Source organism: Pipra filicauda, unplaced genomic scaffold (genome assembly GCF_003945595.2).
Source record: "Pipra filicauda isolate LSUMZ 115617 unplaced genomic scaffold, ASM394559v2 scaffold95_size2449627_pilon, whole genome shotgun sequence".
Classification (NCBI taxonomy): domain Eukaryota; kingdom Metazoa; phylum Chordata; class Aves; order Passeriformes; family Pipridae; genus Pipra; species Pipra filicauda.
In genome coordinates, this window is record NW_024105153.1 from 1129684 (window position 1) to 1143063 (window position 13380).

Here is a 13380-nt window from a genome sequence, read left to right on the forward strand (position 1 = left end):
GTAGGTTAAATGGATGGCTTGGAGCAGCACAAGGGCAGCACAGCTGAGGCAAGAAGAGATTGACCTGGGGTCAGCAAGGCTCTGCAATGGCTTTTCTGTTAATCCTCAAGTCAGTAGGAGTCTACCTTAGGTTCCCTTTTGTGTGGGCTCAACCTCTCTCCAGGCTTCCTGCCTGCTCCTGGGCAAGCTGGCAAAACCATTACAGGCCTGTTGGAAAAGGAAGAAGCTTGGAGAAGAGCTGGGTCGGGAGCACAGCAGCCTTGGAAAACTAAAGGCAGATGTGCCTCCTTAGACTCCTTGCTGGTGTAAGGCTTTGTGCTCCTGAAGAGTCCTGCATTGCCTGTGCACCTGGGGACCCTGCAGTGAGACCCCACTGGGGCCATCAGCAGGGGCAGGGGGACCATGTCCGTGAACTGAGCTGCCCTGTCTGCTGAGCCTGTTTAGGCCATAGGTAGATGCCAACAGAGCATCTCCTTAGTTTCCCTTTAGTGACAGCACAGTTCCCTGAAGATGACATGGCAGAGAAGTGTGGGAAGTCGTAGACTGAGTGGAGTTTCCAGGATGCTCTGGAAGGAGAGGGGGGAGAGGCAGTGCCAGCACAGGGAAGGCAGATAGATGTGAATGTCAACACACTGACTGGCCCTTTGCCCTGTCTGCACCGCTTAGATGGGCTACCACTGCTGGCTCTGTGGGAAGAACAGCAACAGCAAGAAGCAATGGCAGCAGCACATCCAGTCGGAAAAGCACAAGGAAAAGGTCTTCACCTCAGACAGTGACTCCAGCTGCTGGACCTACCGCTTCCCCATGGGCGAATTCCGGCTCTGCGAAAGGTACCGCTGTCTCATCTCCCTCCTGTGCTGCTGCTGCAGGGATGGGGTAACAGGCCCAGCACCTTTGTCATCCCTCCTCATCCTCTCACAGAGTTCCCTCTCACAGAGACTTCTGCATAGAGGAGGAGTGGGATGAGATGATGGATTTGGGTTACAGCGAGGCTGCTTTTGGATCCCAGAGGTGCTCAGCCACAATACTGAGGGATAAAAATACACTCCTGAGCATGTGTCTTTAGAAAAGGAGAGCAAGTTTCATGTCTGCACCTGTGCCCTCCATAGCCAGGATGCTCTCAGCTCTCTGGCTGCTGAACAGTCCAATTTGGCCTAGCGCGTGGGGGAATCCCAGGTGCCTTATTAAATGGTTTGAATGCTCACACCCTCTGAATCATCACCTTGAGGTGCCCTGAGAAGGTTGGATGCCATTTTGGTTAGAGAAAGCTCTGTCTTTTGTGGTGGTTACCTGGCATTTCCTTTCTTGTGCACTGGTTTCTCCTCATCCCTGCTGGTCCAGGTCCAGCTCACATTGTTTTGTGCTCTTAACTAAATCCCCTCATAGCCATTGCTCTTTTCATTGCTCTGTTTCTGTTGCCAGTCTCTGTTGCTTTTCCCACCTGCATGGGTTTGTAAGAATTGTCTCGCCCTTAAAAAGGAGAATTCACAGCATGTTTCAGTGGGTCCTGATCGAGTATCCCAGACAGGGAGCTCATAACCCCATCCTGGGGGTGCCCTCTTGACCGTGCTTCTTGTGCTGGCAGGTTCCAGAAGAACAAGGCCTGTCCTGAGGGAGAGGAGTGTCGCTATGCCCATGGCCAGGACGAACTGACGGAGTGGCTGGACCGGAGGGAAGTGCTCAAACAGAAACTGGCCAAAGCCCGCAAGGACATGCTGCTCTGCCCCAGGGATGACGACTTTGGGAAATACAACTTCCTATTGCGGGATGGTGTATAGTAAGGACAGGGGGGAGCCTGTCAGCTGCAGAAATACGGAGTGGATTTTCCGAGTGGCAGTAGCAGGGAGAGCGAGATCAGTGTCTTGCAAAGAGAACTTTTTCTTTTCTTTTGTTTTAAGATTATGAGACGATGATTTATTAGTGATGAATGAATTTGTGAATTTGATTCTCCTTGGCCAGCGAACGCCATGCTTACCGAGTTTGTGATTCATCTTTTCTCCTTTCTTTCCCCCAAATTCTCCCTCCATTCCATCTTTTTGTTTTCACTGTCCAAAGGAATTAATTCAGTTTGTACTGGGCTGCAAAACAGAGCATTTCTCTTTGTGTCACTGCTCTGACCTTCAGAGTACAACTGCACAGGTCTGGAGGACAGAGCTGAGAGAAAGGGCCAGAGAAGTTGTGGATGCCCCATCCCCCGAAGTGTTCAAGGCGAGGTTGGATAGAGCTCTGAGCAACATGGTCTAGTGGAAGGTGTCCTTGGACAGGGGGATTGGAACTAAGTGATCTTTAAGGTCCCTTCCAACCCAGGCCATTCTATGATTCTATGATTTTATGATATCTGGTGAAAAGATGACCATGAATTTCATGTGCTCCTTTTTTCAGTGCTGCAGAGCAAACCCCACTCATCCTGCTGCAGCCTTCCTGCTCTCCTGGGAGTTCAGTACCAGAAGAATTAGGAATTTAGGTGCAAAGAAGGAAAACCACTAGATCTGGCTTTAAAACATCTAGGCTTAAGCTCCTGCTGTCTATATTGCCCTGTGGCATAAACTGGTGTTGAGGAAGATAACAGCCTGTGGTGTAGCAGTGCCGGTAAAAGCAGCAAAGTAATGAAACTGCTTGCAGCAGTGGGAACTGTGTTGTAGGTGACTTCAGACTGTTCCAGCTGACTGTATCCAGAAAGGAAATTGGTGACTCTTCATTAGATGCCTTTCTCACTGTGTGGCAAGTATTCAGGGTAAATAATTTTGGTTTTGTTTTTTGGCTGATGGGACTACTGCAAATAAGATTGAACCCATCTAGAAGGTGTAGTGGAGTCTGTGACACACCGTATGTCACTGTAGTCCATGCAGCAGTATCAGTCAGGAGGAAGGCTGTAACCAAAAGGAGCCTGTGTTTCTGTGTTGCCTTGTGTCCTGAAGAGAAGGAAGGGAGGTAATGGTGTTCCCTTTTTGCTCTTTAAATGATGTGTGCTTCTGGTTACTTAGAGCTGTGTTTTTCCCTGCACTGCCAGAAGACCTGGGTGGGAACCTATTTAAAAGGACACCATCGAGCAGTGATGGAGCATGGGCGATATTTAGCCGATGATAATCCAACTGGAACAACTTACCAGCACCAGAGGTCCATCTCTCTCCTCCTCAGAGCCAGGGCAGGGAGCTTGCAGATGCACAGTGCAGCCAGGACGTGACCCAGGGCACGGACAGTGTTTGAGAGTGAGTGGCACGGTGTGACCCAGCCATGTGCCTGCTCCTGCCCTGCCTGATGTATGCCGTGATGGGGGAAGCAGTAATGGTGAGCTCTGGGCCAGGATTTTTGGCTTTTATAGTGGCAGCAGGAAGAGGCAGTACTGCTCCGAATGCCAGCCTTGTCCTTTCTGGTGGTCTCTTCCTGTAAGCAGTAAACATGTGTCCTGTCCTGAGCTTCCCTCTCCTCTCTTCCACAGTCCAGCTGTGCTTTGCAGTTTTGTATGCAGGGATGGCACCATCCACTCAAACACAAACACATCTCCCTCCTAGCCTGCACCAGGGATGTCTTTTTTCATACAGAGTCTCCCTGGACAGCAGTCTTGGACTCCTTGGGGCTGGCAGTGCTGTGTCCATGGTAAATACAATCTGGCCCTGAACTGCTTGGTGCTTTGGCATTGCTGGGTCTCCCTCTTTCCTCCCTGCTCCCATATCATTGGGGTTCACAGCTCCAGGAGAGATGAGATGTGGAAATTGGGAGATGTGAAAATGCAGCAGATGCTGTGGGGGCAGCTGTCACCTTTCTAAACCAGCCTTCAGGGAGGTACTTTGGCTCCACTGGGGTGGTTACTGTCCAGTTATGGAACAGAGTGCTCTGCATGCTAGTCTGGAGTCTTTCCAGAGAGATAATGTGCTCTAAGGAAACTGAATGTGCCTCTGCACTTTGAATTGCTGAGGTTGGAAAAGAACTCAAAGATCATCAAGTCCAGTCATTAACCCTGCACTGCCAAGTCCCTAGACTAAACCACGTCTCTAATTGTCACATCTACACGTCTTTCCAAATACCTCCAGGGATGGCGACTCAGCCACTTCCTGGGACAACTCAACCACTTCCCCACAGAGCTATTTTCCTCTCCCTTAAAATGCGGATGGTAGTCATTGGTTTGGTACGAGCAATATCAGATGGCAGTTTTTGAGTGGTCAGGTGCTATATTTTCTTCTCTGTCCTTCGTGGTACCTTCTCCCGGTCATCCTTGTGCTCAAGTGGTCAGCTTTACAGACAGAGACAGGAGAAGGCAGGCATCAGCTCCTGGGTTATCTTGTTCTGCTCTTCTTGGGCAGAGATGCCAAGGAAGAAAATCTGGATTGGGGAACATTGGAATGTATTTTTTATTTTTAAAACAAACCTGCATCTCTAGTGTGACTCTAATGTTTGCTGAGCCGTGATTTCCATATGAGGATTTGTTTAAGTTATGGGGTGCGTCACTATCCCCTCTCCCCATCTCTGCAACGAGAGACAAGCTGCTCGGCAAGGTTTTGGAGGTTCGGGCTGGAGCCGAGGTGGGGAGAGGGAGAGCATGTGTGAGGTGAGGTGAGGTGAGGTGAGGTGAGGTGAGGTGAGGTGAGGTGAGGTGAGGTGAGGTGAGGTGAGGTAGGCCCACAGTCATGGGGTTGTGTTGAGTGTCTCTTTTTGTTTTCCCTGATATGATAACCTGGTCTGTGGTGTTGCAGTACTTTGTCACCAGACTTGTTTTAGTGTGTATATATGTGACCCCTCCCATGAAGCATATATACACAGGTATTAAATATATCTCTATATATAATATTATATGTGTGTGGTATCAAAGGAATCTTTTAAAATGAGGGTAAAGGAATAGGACTCGGGCCAGGAAACGCAGCATCTCCAGTTTAAATATGAAGACTTTTATTTGGCATAGGGAAAGGAAAATAACAAAAGAGGGGAGGGGTTTATATAGATATGTATAAATTTTGAGATGGGACAGGTTTCCCTGTTCACATTTTTGAAACCCCTTAGGATGTCCTTGCAGTCCTATCTCAGTGAGAGAGTATTATACTGCTAGCTAGTGAGTTAAGTTTTAATGGTAAGGCTTTGCTTATATTATTTAAAGGGGCATTGTGAAAGACAGGAAGGTTCACACTTGACTTCTTAGGCTCGCTTTATCAAGCCAAGAGGGTTTTCTTCAGCACACACGTGCTCTCAGCAAAACTGCTCAGCGCTAGCAGCTCTACAACAGATAAACCACAAATTGTAGGGCTGCGTTAGTGGTGTGTTCACAAGACTCTGATAACTCCTTCATTCATGTGAGAGAAGAAAATTCTGCAGCACAGAACCAAATTTGAGGGTTATTAACAAAAGAAGTGATGTTCTAATTTTGTGACATTAGAAGAAAATTTCATATCCCGTAAAATAACCACAGACATTCACACAGAGCAGAAACTTGTTAAATGCTGAAGGACTTAGTGAAACTCTTTTCCCAAATTCTTTGGTAGGGGCAGGGATTTAAGTGACACTGGCATTGGAGTTAACCTGGCCTTTACAGGGGGAAATAAAAAAAAACAAACAACCAAACAACAGAAAATACCCTACTTAGCTTGTATGAAACTGTATGTCAAAAATGGATGGATTTTAGCAAGCAAAAGGAAAAGATAGCAAGGGGATGCTGCAGTTCTGAGCTGGGTAGTAATGATTTCGAGTCCTTTAATATGTCTTTGTATTAATATAATTTAAGAATACCACGCTTTACTATTAAAAAAGAACTTAGTATCTTTCATAAGGTCTAGTATCAGGACAATAATGTAGATGTTTTAACAACGTTTTTGTTCTTAAATAAAGAAAAAACCAAACTTGCTTCTTATAGCCTTTGTAATAGAAAATAAAAGTGTGCACTTTAAACCGTCTCCTGATCCAGTGTGTGTTTGTGTTTTTCAAATAGCCTGCAAAGGGTTTTTATCTTGGTTTCGGGTTTCCCTGCTGTGAGGAGGGAAGCAAAAGGGAGCACATTAAACATTCGATCGCTTTGGCTTTCTCCCATCTTTAGGTATAATCTGTTCGTCTTGCTGAGTGGAAAATTGCCTATGTGTGTATTAACAGATTATGCAGTTCTTCATCAGGCACACAGTTCTTGTGAACTTTAGGTGTATTTAAGGTTTTTTTATTTCCCCCCAGTGCCAAGAATCTGTGCTCTGCATTAACGCATAGTTTCAGGTGTTTGGGTAACCTGTGTTTTGAAACCTCCAGTAATCAGGTCTTGTAACCACCTTCATCTAGAGGCTGTTCTGCTGTGTAGGCCACTCTGTTCAACTGAGTCAGACAGTTCTTTTGCCTGCCAGTGTGCACCCTGCCAGGGAAAATGCCCTTAGCCCTACCCACCAAGTCACACACAGCTTGGGCCATGGGAAGCATCTGTGCACTTTGCCCCTGGAGAGGATGGTGTGTGAGGAACACTGCACCTGGGGGAAGAGGTCAGTGTGAAAACATTTATTAATAAAACTGGATTCTTCATGAAGCCAGAAGTGGAGATGCAGTGAAGACAGGGGAGTCCCATGGATATGCCTTGTTACTGCTGTATAAACTGGTAGAGTGACCAGAAGGCCATATCCAGTGAGGCCTGAGGAGAGAAGATTTGTCACACATCTCCCTGATGTGCCTCCATACAAATATAGGGACTTCTGGTCAAAGGAGACACCTGAACACTAGCTTGTAGTGCAGGGGGAATGAGGAGACCAGTACACTTCCAAGGGGCATTGATTATGTACAACGTGAGAGACATTAGTTTTACATTCCAGAGATTATTGAGGTCATGCTGGCAAGAGTTGAGGGTAGCCTTTCCAGTACCATGGAAACCAAAATTGTCGAATTGCAAGGCAGACAAAGCATGAGAAGAAAAAAAAGACAGTGTTTTCCTTGCAGGTTTGAGCCTCGGCTGTAAATCAGTGTTTCTTCACTGAAATAAACTTGTATTTGGGAGAGGCAGGGAAAGGAGTGGTGATTTCAGTATTCAGATCCTCCTAGGAACCTCAGCAGTTACGAAGACAAGGGGGAGAGACCCAAGTCAGCCAGGAAGGATCCAGGTCTGATGGAACATTGAGAGGAGCAGGGATAGAGACCCCTGAGAGGTGGGAGGAGGTCTTTGTGCTCAAGATCATTAATGCCATCACGCAGCAGCTTGGCAGAGGGAGTTTGCTGCAGATGAGATTCCTAAGCAATCCTGTGACTGAGTCTGCCTGCCCACACTATAGAGAAACATTTCTAGGCAGTGACAGCAGGTGATCCAAATGCTGTCATCCTCTTCCTTGTGTTTGCTGCTGCCATTGCAACCAAGAACAGGGCAGTGTTGTGTTGTGTTCTGTGCACAGAGAGTAGCAGAGAGTTCCTGTCATGCAGGAGCTGTAACCTGGGGAGGTGTGCTGGTCACTGGCTGGGGTGGATGGCCCAGAGGAGGAACATGTAGGGCACTTGGGGGGAAAAACATGGGGCAGAAAACAACATGCTAAATAGTAAAAGACAGCTGGATAGAAGTGACCAATGGGAGGAAGTGGAGGAGGAAAGGCTGCAGACACACCTGGCTGTAGCACACAGATATTCGGTGTGGGGCAGAAGGGGCTGAACAGATTTAGTTGGGTGCTACTGGTGGCTCTGGGCAGAGGTCCTGTGGACACTTAGCTCTTGTGGCTTCCTAGAAAGCTCTGGCCAGGAGCTCTGGCCAGGAGCTCTGAGCCATGTCTCATCCAGCCTTGCCCTTTCTCCCCAGGATGGAAGGAGACAGGACAGGGCTTATCCATTCCAAATAACCTCTCTCCCTTCCCAGATGGATTGTCACCTCCTGTTTTTCTGCGGTTCCCCCTCCAGGCTGGAGCAGCAGTCCTGGTGCCCCCAGGACAGGAGTGGTGTTTTCTAAAAACATTAGATCCAGGTGCAGCAAGGACAAGAGCAGGGATCAGACCAAATGACAGCTCCAGATGATTCCTTTCTCACCACAACAGTCCTGTCCCTGTTAGCTCCCAAGATTACTCCTTTCAGGGATGCTCCTCTCTGCAGTTTATCTTACAGATGACAGTGCCCCAGAAAACTCCTACTTTTTCCAGAGAGCCTCAGGAGGCACAAACATAGCAGAGTACCAGGAAATAGGATTATTCATAACTAACTACATTAATTCTCCCAAAAATTGCATTTAAACAGGGCTGGGATGGAAAACTCTAAACCCAGATGCCAGAGTAGATTTGGCTTGCTTGGAACTGGAAAAACACTCAGCTCTGGAGGTGCTCTTTGGTGTATTTCTTTTGTTCTCAGTGGATTTCCTATGTTTGCCTTAGCTGTGGGCTTCCAATAGTTCTGGGGCCCTCCAGGCAGATGGTCAGATGGAGGAAGAGCTGCATAGTTTCTCTAATTGAATACCGAGGCACTGCTCCCCTGTCTGTATCCCAGCAAAGCCCTGAGGCAGAGAGGGAAAGTCCTGCTTCCATGGGAGTAAGATGGCCTCAGTTTTCCTCAGCCAAATGAGTTGAGAATAACTGCAACATGGCTGGACATTGCCCCTGGGAGCTCTGGTGGGGATTCAATACAGCAGCAGCATTTGCAAAAGAAGCTCTAGGCAGTTTGGATCTTCTCCTGTTTGAGACCTTTCATGTCTTGCCTTTGGGGGATAAGCAGCAGCCAAACTGCCCAAGCCTTTTGAAGGATTAGTTGTTTTCTTTGAGTCCACATGCCTTCCCCAGGCTCAGATGACTCCTGTATCTGTCCATCAAGCTCTGACCTCTTGGGCTATGACACTGCAGGTTTCCTGCTCCTGCTGGGGACCACATTGTTGCCAGGGGGTCTGAGGGGAAGGGATGGCTGAGAGACAGTCCAGGTCCTTACAGCCAGGCTCTTCATTTTGAGAAGGAAGCAGACAGAGGAATGTGTATCTTGCTGTCCCACCCAATAGTCTACCACGGACCCTGGCAGAGGCCTAATATCACTGTCCTTGGATTTACCCGTGCTGCTTTAAACCCCTTGGTTTATTACTGCTCTTGGCACCTCCTGGGCTCTGCCTCCTGCCAAGGCTTGTTCAGGGAGCTCCCAAAACTGGCTCTGCCCAGGCTCCCAGAGTGTTTCCAGACCAGGGAAATGCAGCAAAAGCAGCTCTAGGTGTCCTTCCTGCCCAGGGCAGCACAACTTCTGGTGAACCCAAGGCCCTTTCTCACATTTTCTCTCTGCCTAGCACCTAGTTCTCTGGCAAAGGGCACCTCACAAGGGAAGGCCACGTGCAGACAAGCAGAGATGTGGTGAGACCAGCTGCCATGTAAGCACACCGAGGAGGTGGAGATGTCTTGGCAGGGGTGGTGGGGAAGCAAAGCTCATTAACTTTTTGGCACACATTTTGGGGAATTATATTTTAGAAATCCTTTCGCCTCGGGCAGGAAGTGAGGCTGTTCCTTCCACTGAAGTTCACTGCTTGCTTGGGAGATCCTGACACTGTTCCTCCACATAGGGAGACAGACAGGCATGTAGTACCCTGCAGGGGAAGGGGCAGCCCTTTCAGAGGTAGGAAGGGGGCTAAGAGCGAGGCCTCATCAAGCCTGTGTGTCTGTGTTGCACGTTGCTACCATCAAAAGCACCCAAAGGGTTGCATGCCTGTGTTGCAGGCACCAGGCAGGGTCTTTAGCCAGTGCAGAGCCCCAGTTCCACTTTTCTCACCCTCAGCTGTCCGCCATCCCACGCAGGCTTCATCACTCCTTCTCTCACCTCTTTTCCTCTCAAAGTAATCTGCTGTGGATGCAGACACCTCTGTGGTCTGGCCACAGCCTTCCCTGATGCTGCCATTCTGGGTATCCATGAAGCTCCATAGACGTCTGTTGGCACTAGCAGCAGTATCCCGACCCCGAAGAAGACAAGTTTCTAGGATGCAGTGCAAGCATCCCTTCAGAATGGCCAGGGTGAAACTCAGCTTGTAGGCTCCTGCCACGGTGAGAAAAATTCCCTATCAAGCCCAATGCACTATGCAAATAAATAGCTAAATCTGGAAGCTGTCAGTGGAGTCTGCAATTGTTCTAGGAACTAGTACAAGAAAAAAAAATGTGTGGATGTCTGTAAAGAGGCAGTGGCTGACCTCTGGCAAAGGGTTTGCTTGGGTAAAAGAAGAAGGAGGAAACCACTTACCAAGCTGGGTTTGGTGCAAGAATCAAACCCCATGGGTGGGCCTGGAGCCTCCACACAGACATTGTGGGATGTGCAACAGAAGATGTCTCATGTGAAGAGATATGGAAATTTCCAAATAGTGGCTGTGCTGCCAAGGTGAGTGGTCTTGGGTGACTGAAGAAAAAGAAGAAAAAAAAAGGAAAAGAGTCTTGCTTCAAGAACAGCAGAATTTGCAAAGCTTCTACAAATTTCTACATGGTTTTGTCCTTATTTCCAGATTCACTGGAAAGGAGTGTCTGTCACCTTGTCTGTCACCACAAAGTCCCCCCAGTACTGCTACCTTCTGCCTGTCCCTTCACTATTGCCTGCCAGGAGCAGCATGTGCTTTGGGGTTTCACTGCCAAGGTATGTGCCCCAGATCAAACAGAACACATAACAGCAGGTTTTTTCTCTGGGGAGGCATTAATTCAACTGGCTTATTTTTCAAATAGAATCCCTTTGCCAAGGTGGGTAGAATGCTCTGTGGAGGGAGGGGTGGATGGATGGACGGACAGATGGATGGATGGATGGATGGATGGATGGATGGATGGACGGACAGATGGATACATAATACTGTTGTGTAAGATTTGTGTCCTTAGAGAATCAGACAGAAATTATTTTTATTTTCTAAGAGGACACATTCCACTAGATTATCTAGCCAAGCTTTCACCTTATGGAGGAAGCTGAGATAACAGCAATTAGTAATAATGACCAATAATGCCTTTCTTTGGTCAAATGTCACTGCTGCTGGTGAGTTCCCCACCAGCTGTGCTTTCACATATGCATGAGAAACAACTAAGTTCCCTTTGGTAATGGTGGCCTCAGAAATTGATGTGCAGTAAGGTGCCACCAACAAGGCCAAGACACACAGCATCAATCTGCTGGAGTTTCTGACTGAGGAGGTACCCAGGTGTGCCACCGGCTCTTGTTTTGCTTCTGAGGATGGCTGCAAGCTGCTGGCAGGAAGGGAAACAGTGGAAAGGCAGCTACAGAAGCACTGTGGAAGTGGTCCGGTGAAGGAGTTGAGGGAGTACTCCTGGGGCTGAGGGAAAGATGGCAACCTGGAGAGATGCACAGAGAACCCCCTCAGCCAGATCTTTGTAATGAACAGGGCTGTATCAGAGGTCTGAATGTCTGAAACGATTCTCCGGGGTCTCAAACTGCAAGGAAGGCTGTACCTACTCATAACACCTAAGCAGTGGTGCTCTGTGGTTCCCTGTGCTCTTTGGACCTGATAGAAAGCCTCTGTAGAGAGACCCCACTGGAGACAGGAATAGAATTAGAGGTTTTAAAAGAGGTGTTTACATACTCTGGTGTCAACAGAAGTATCTGAGCACTACAGAAAGGCAAAGGGATCAGGGGGAAGCAAGGTAGAAGAATTTGTTGCTTAAAAAAAGCATAACTCTTTGGAGTGAGAAGGAGGAGAGCATGGACCAAGGCAAATGTTGAAGGACCCACACTCCTCCCCTCAGGACTGCTGAACACACTCCTCAGGAAAACGTGCCTAGCGGCTCACACTGCTGGACGGTGTGGGTAGTGCACCAGGAGACCTGCAGAAAAGACACTGAAGAAGAGGACATTGGCTTCTGCCATTTAAATTGGTGTTCCTGGCGTTTGGCCTTTTCCATCATGTTAGGTGTCCCCTTCTGCGTGCTACCCACTTAGGGCCAGTATAAGTTGCCTATGGCTGGTTGAGTCTGTGGGGAAATGTGCTGTTTTGGGCCGACTGGGCTTCTGAGTGACAGAGCAGAGCTGCCAACACCTCCACTAACATCAAACCACAATAACAATAAATAACCATATGATCTGATAACAGTGCAGCCAGCACAAGAGATGCAATCTGTGGCCATGCCTGCAGCTTTCCAGAGACAACATTTCAATTTTATTTGCTAAAGCAGCTCAAGTGCTCTGTGGTGGGGATACAGAGGCAGACAGACAATCCTCACTGCTATGGCTCTACTCCATAATATGGTTTACGAATCCCTGGGGGTTCAAGACAGGGTAGTGTTGATGTGTCTGGCTAATGATGTTACCCAAGCTCTTCTTGTGGACAGGAGCTCATCGTTCTAGGATTCTGAATCAAGAAGGACATACAGTGTTGGTAGCAGACTTTGTGGACATGTCAAACATGAGATGAAATATACAGTCTCAGATCTCCAGACAAAAACTTAGAGATGTCCATTGCAGGCTAATAATTCAAAATGCTGTGATAAACTGAGAAAATGATTCGATCTAGTTAAGAGAAAACAGTGTAAGGTCAATATGACCTGGAGAGAAAAGAAAAACAAGTCGTAAAACTTAATTGGGGCCCTACAAAGAGATAAAACAAGTTACCTCCCTTTTACCTTGTGTAGGATTTATACTGAGAGAATTTTGTTTAGTTAGCTAGATAATAGCACCTTTCTTAAAATTTATAACTTTGTATAGATAACAAGCGAACATCTGCTGAAAGTCTGATTTAACAATATATTATGGATGCTTATAGATAACATTCTTGTTAAGAAATATCTGTGGAATGTCTGACCTAACAATGTGTAATGTTTATACTCATGGACCTAACAATGTGTAATGTTTATACTTATGTATAATGAATATTCATGTAGTAGCTGGAAATAAATGTAGAACAAATGTCTTCTTTGGGTGTGACAGGCATTGGGAGTTGTTGAACCCCTTCCCTGATCACCCAGCGCTGAATTTGCTTTTATCATATAATAAAATTCTGATTGGAAATTGCCCGACTGGGTTTCTATTTCTCACAATGCTAAGTGACAATTTAGAAGATTTTTAAGGTCCATTCCAACGCAAACTATTCTATGATTCTATGAATTTTGTCTGAATTAACTTCTTCATTTTCTGAAGCTATAAATGCAAGTCAATTGCTGCAGCAGCTGCTGTGAAGTCCTTTGGTCCCTCCAGACACATGGTCAGATGTTTGTTCAGCTTTCAGAACAAGTCTGAGCCTGGGACAAAACCAGAAGGTCCAGCTGCACCTGGCATTGGATAGCTACTGTGTTCTTAGTCATTTTCCCTTCTCATCCTGTGATGAGAAGCACAACTAGTAGCTGTCCCAAACATTAGTGATGCTTGGCAGGATTGAATGACTGCACTCCACTTGCTTTGACCAGCAAGTTTGGACTGGAAGTTTGCAGGAAAGGACATGGACCTCCTGACTGGCAGGCTGTGCTCCAGGAAGGAGAGATGCAAGCATTTCGCTTGCTTACAGAAGCCAGAATGCACTGACCA

At 47.3% G+C, this 13380-nt stretch overlaps 1 protein-coding gene across 5 annotated transcripts in view; it reads left to right on the forward strand.

The window, feature by feature from the left end:
- ZC3H7B (zinc finger CCCH-type containing 7B) overlaps positions 1-5885 on the forward strand; it is a 47448-nt gene extending 41563 nt beyond the window's left edge. For all 5 annotated transcript variants that reach the window (XM_027722626.2, XM_027722623.2, XM_039391391.1 and 2 more), the window contains exons 22-23: positions 667-830; positions 1586-5885. In XM_027722626.2, coding sequence (XP_027578427.2) covers positions 667-830; positions 1586-1778 — 357 coding nt within the window. In that variant the 3' untranslated portion in view covers positions 1779-5885. The remainder of the gene's footprint in view (positions 1-666; positions 831-1585) is intronic.
- The last annotated feature ends 7495 nt before the right edge of the window (positions 5886-13380 follow it).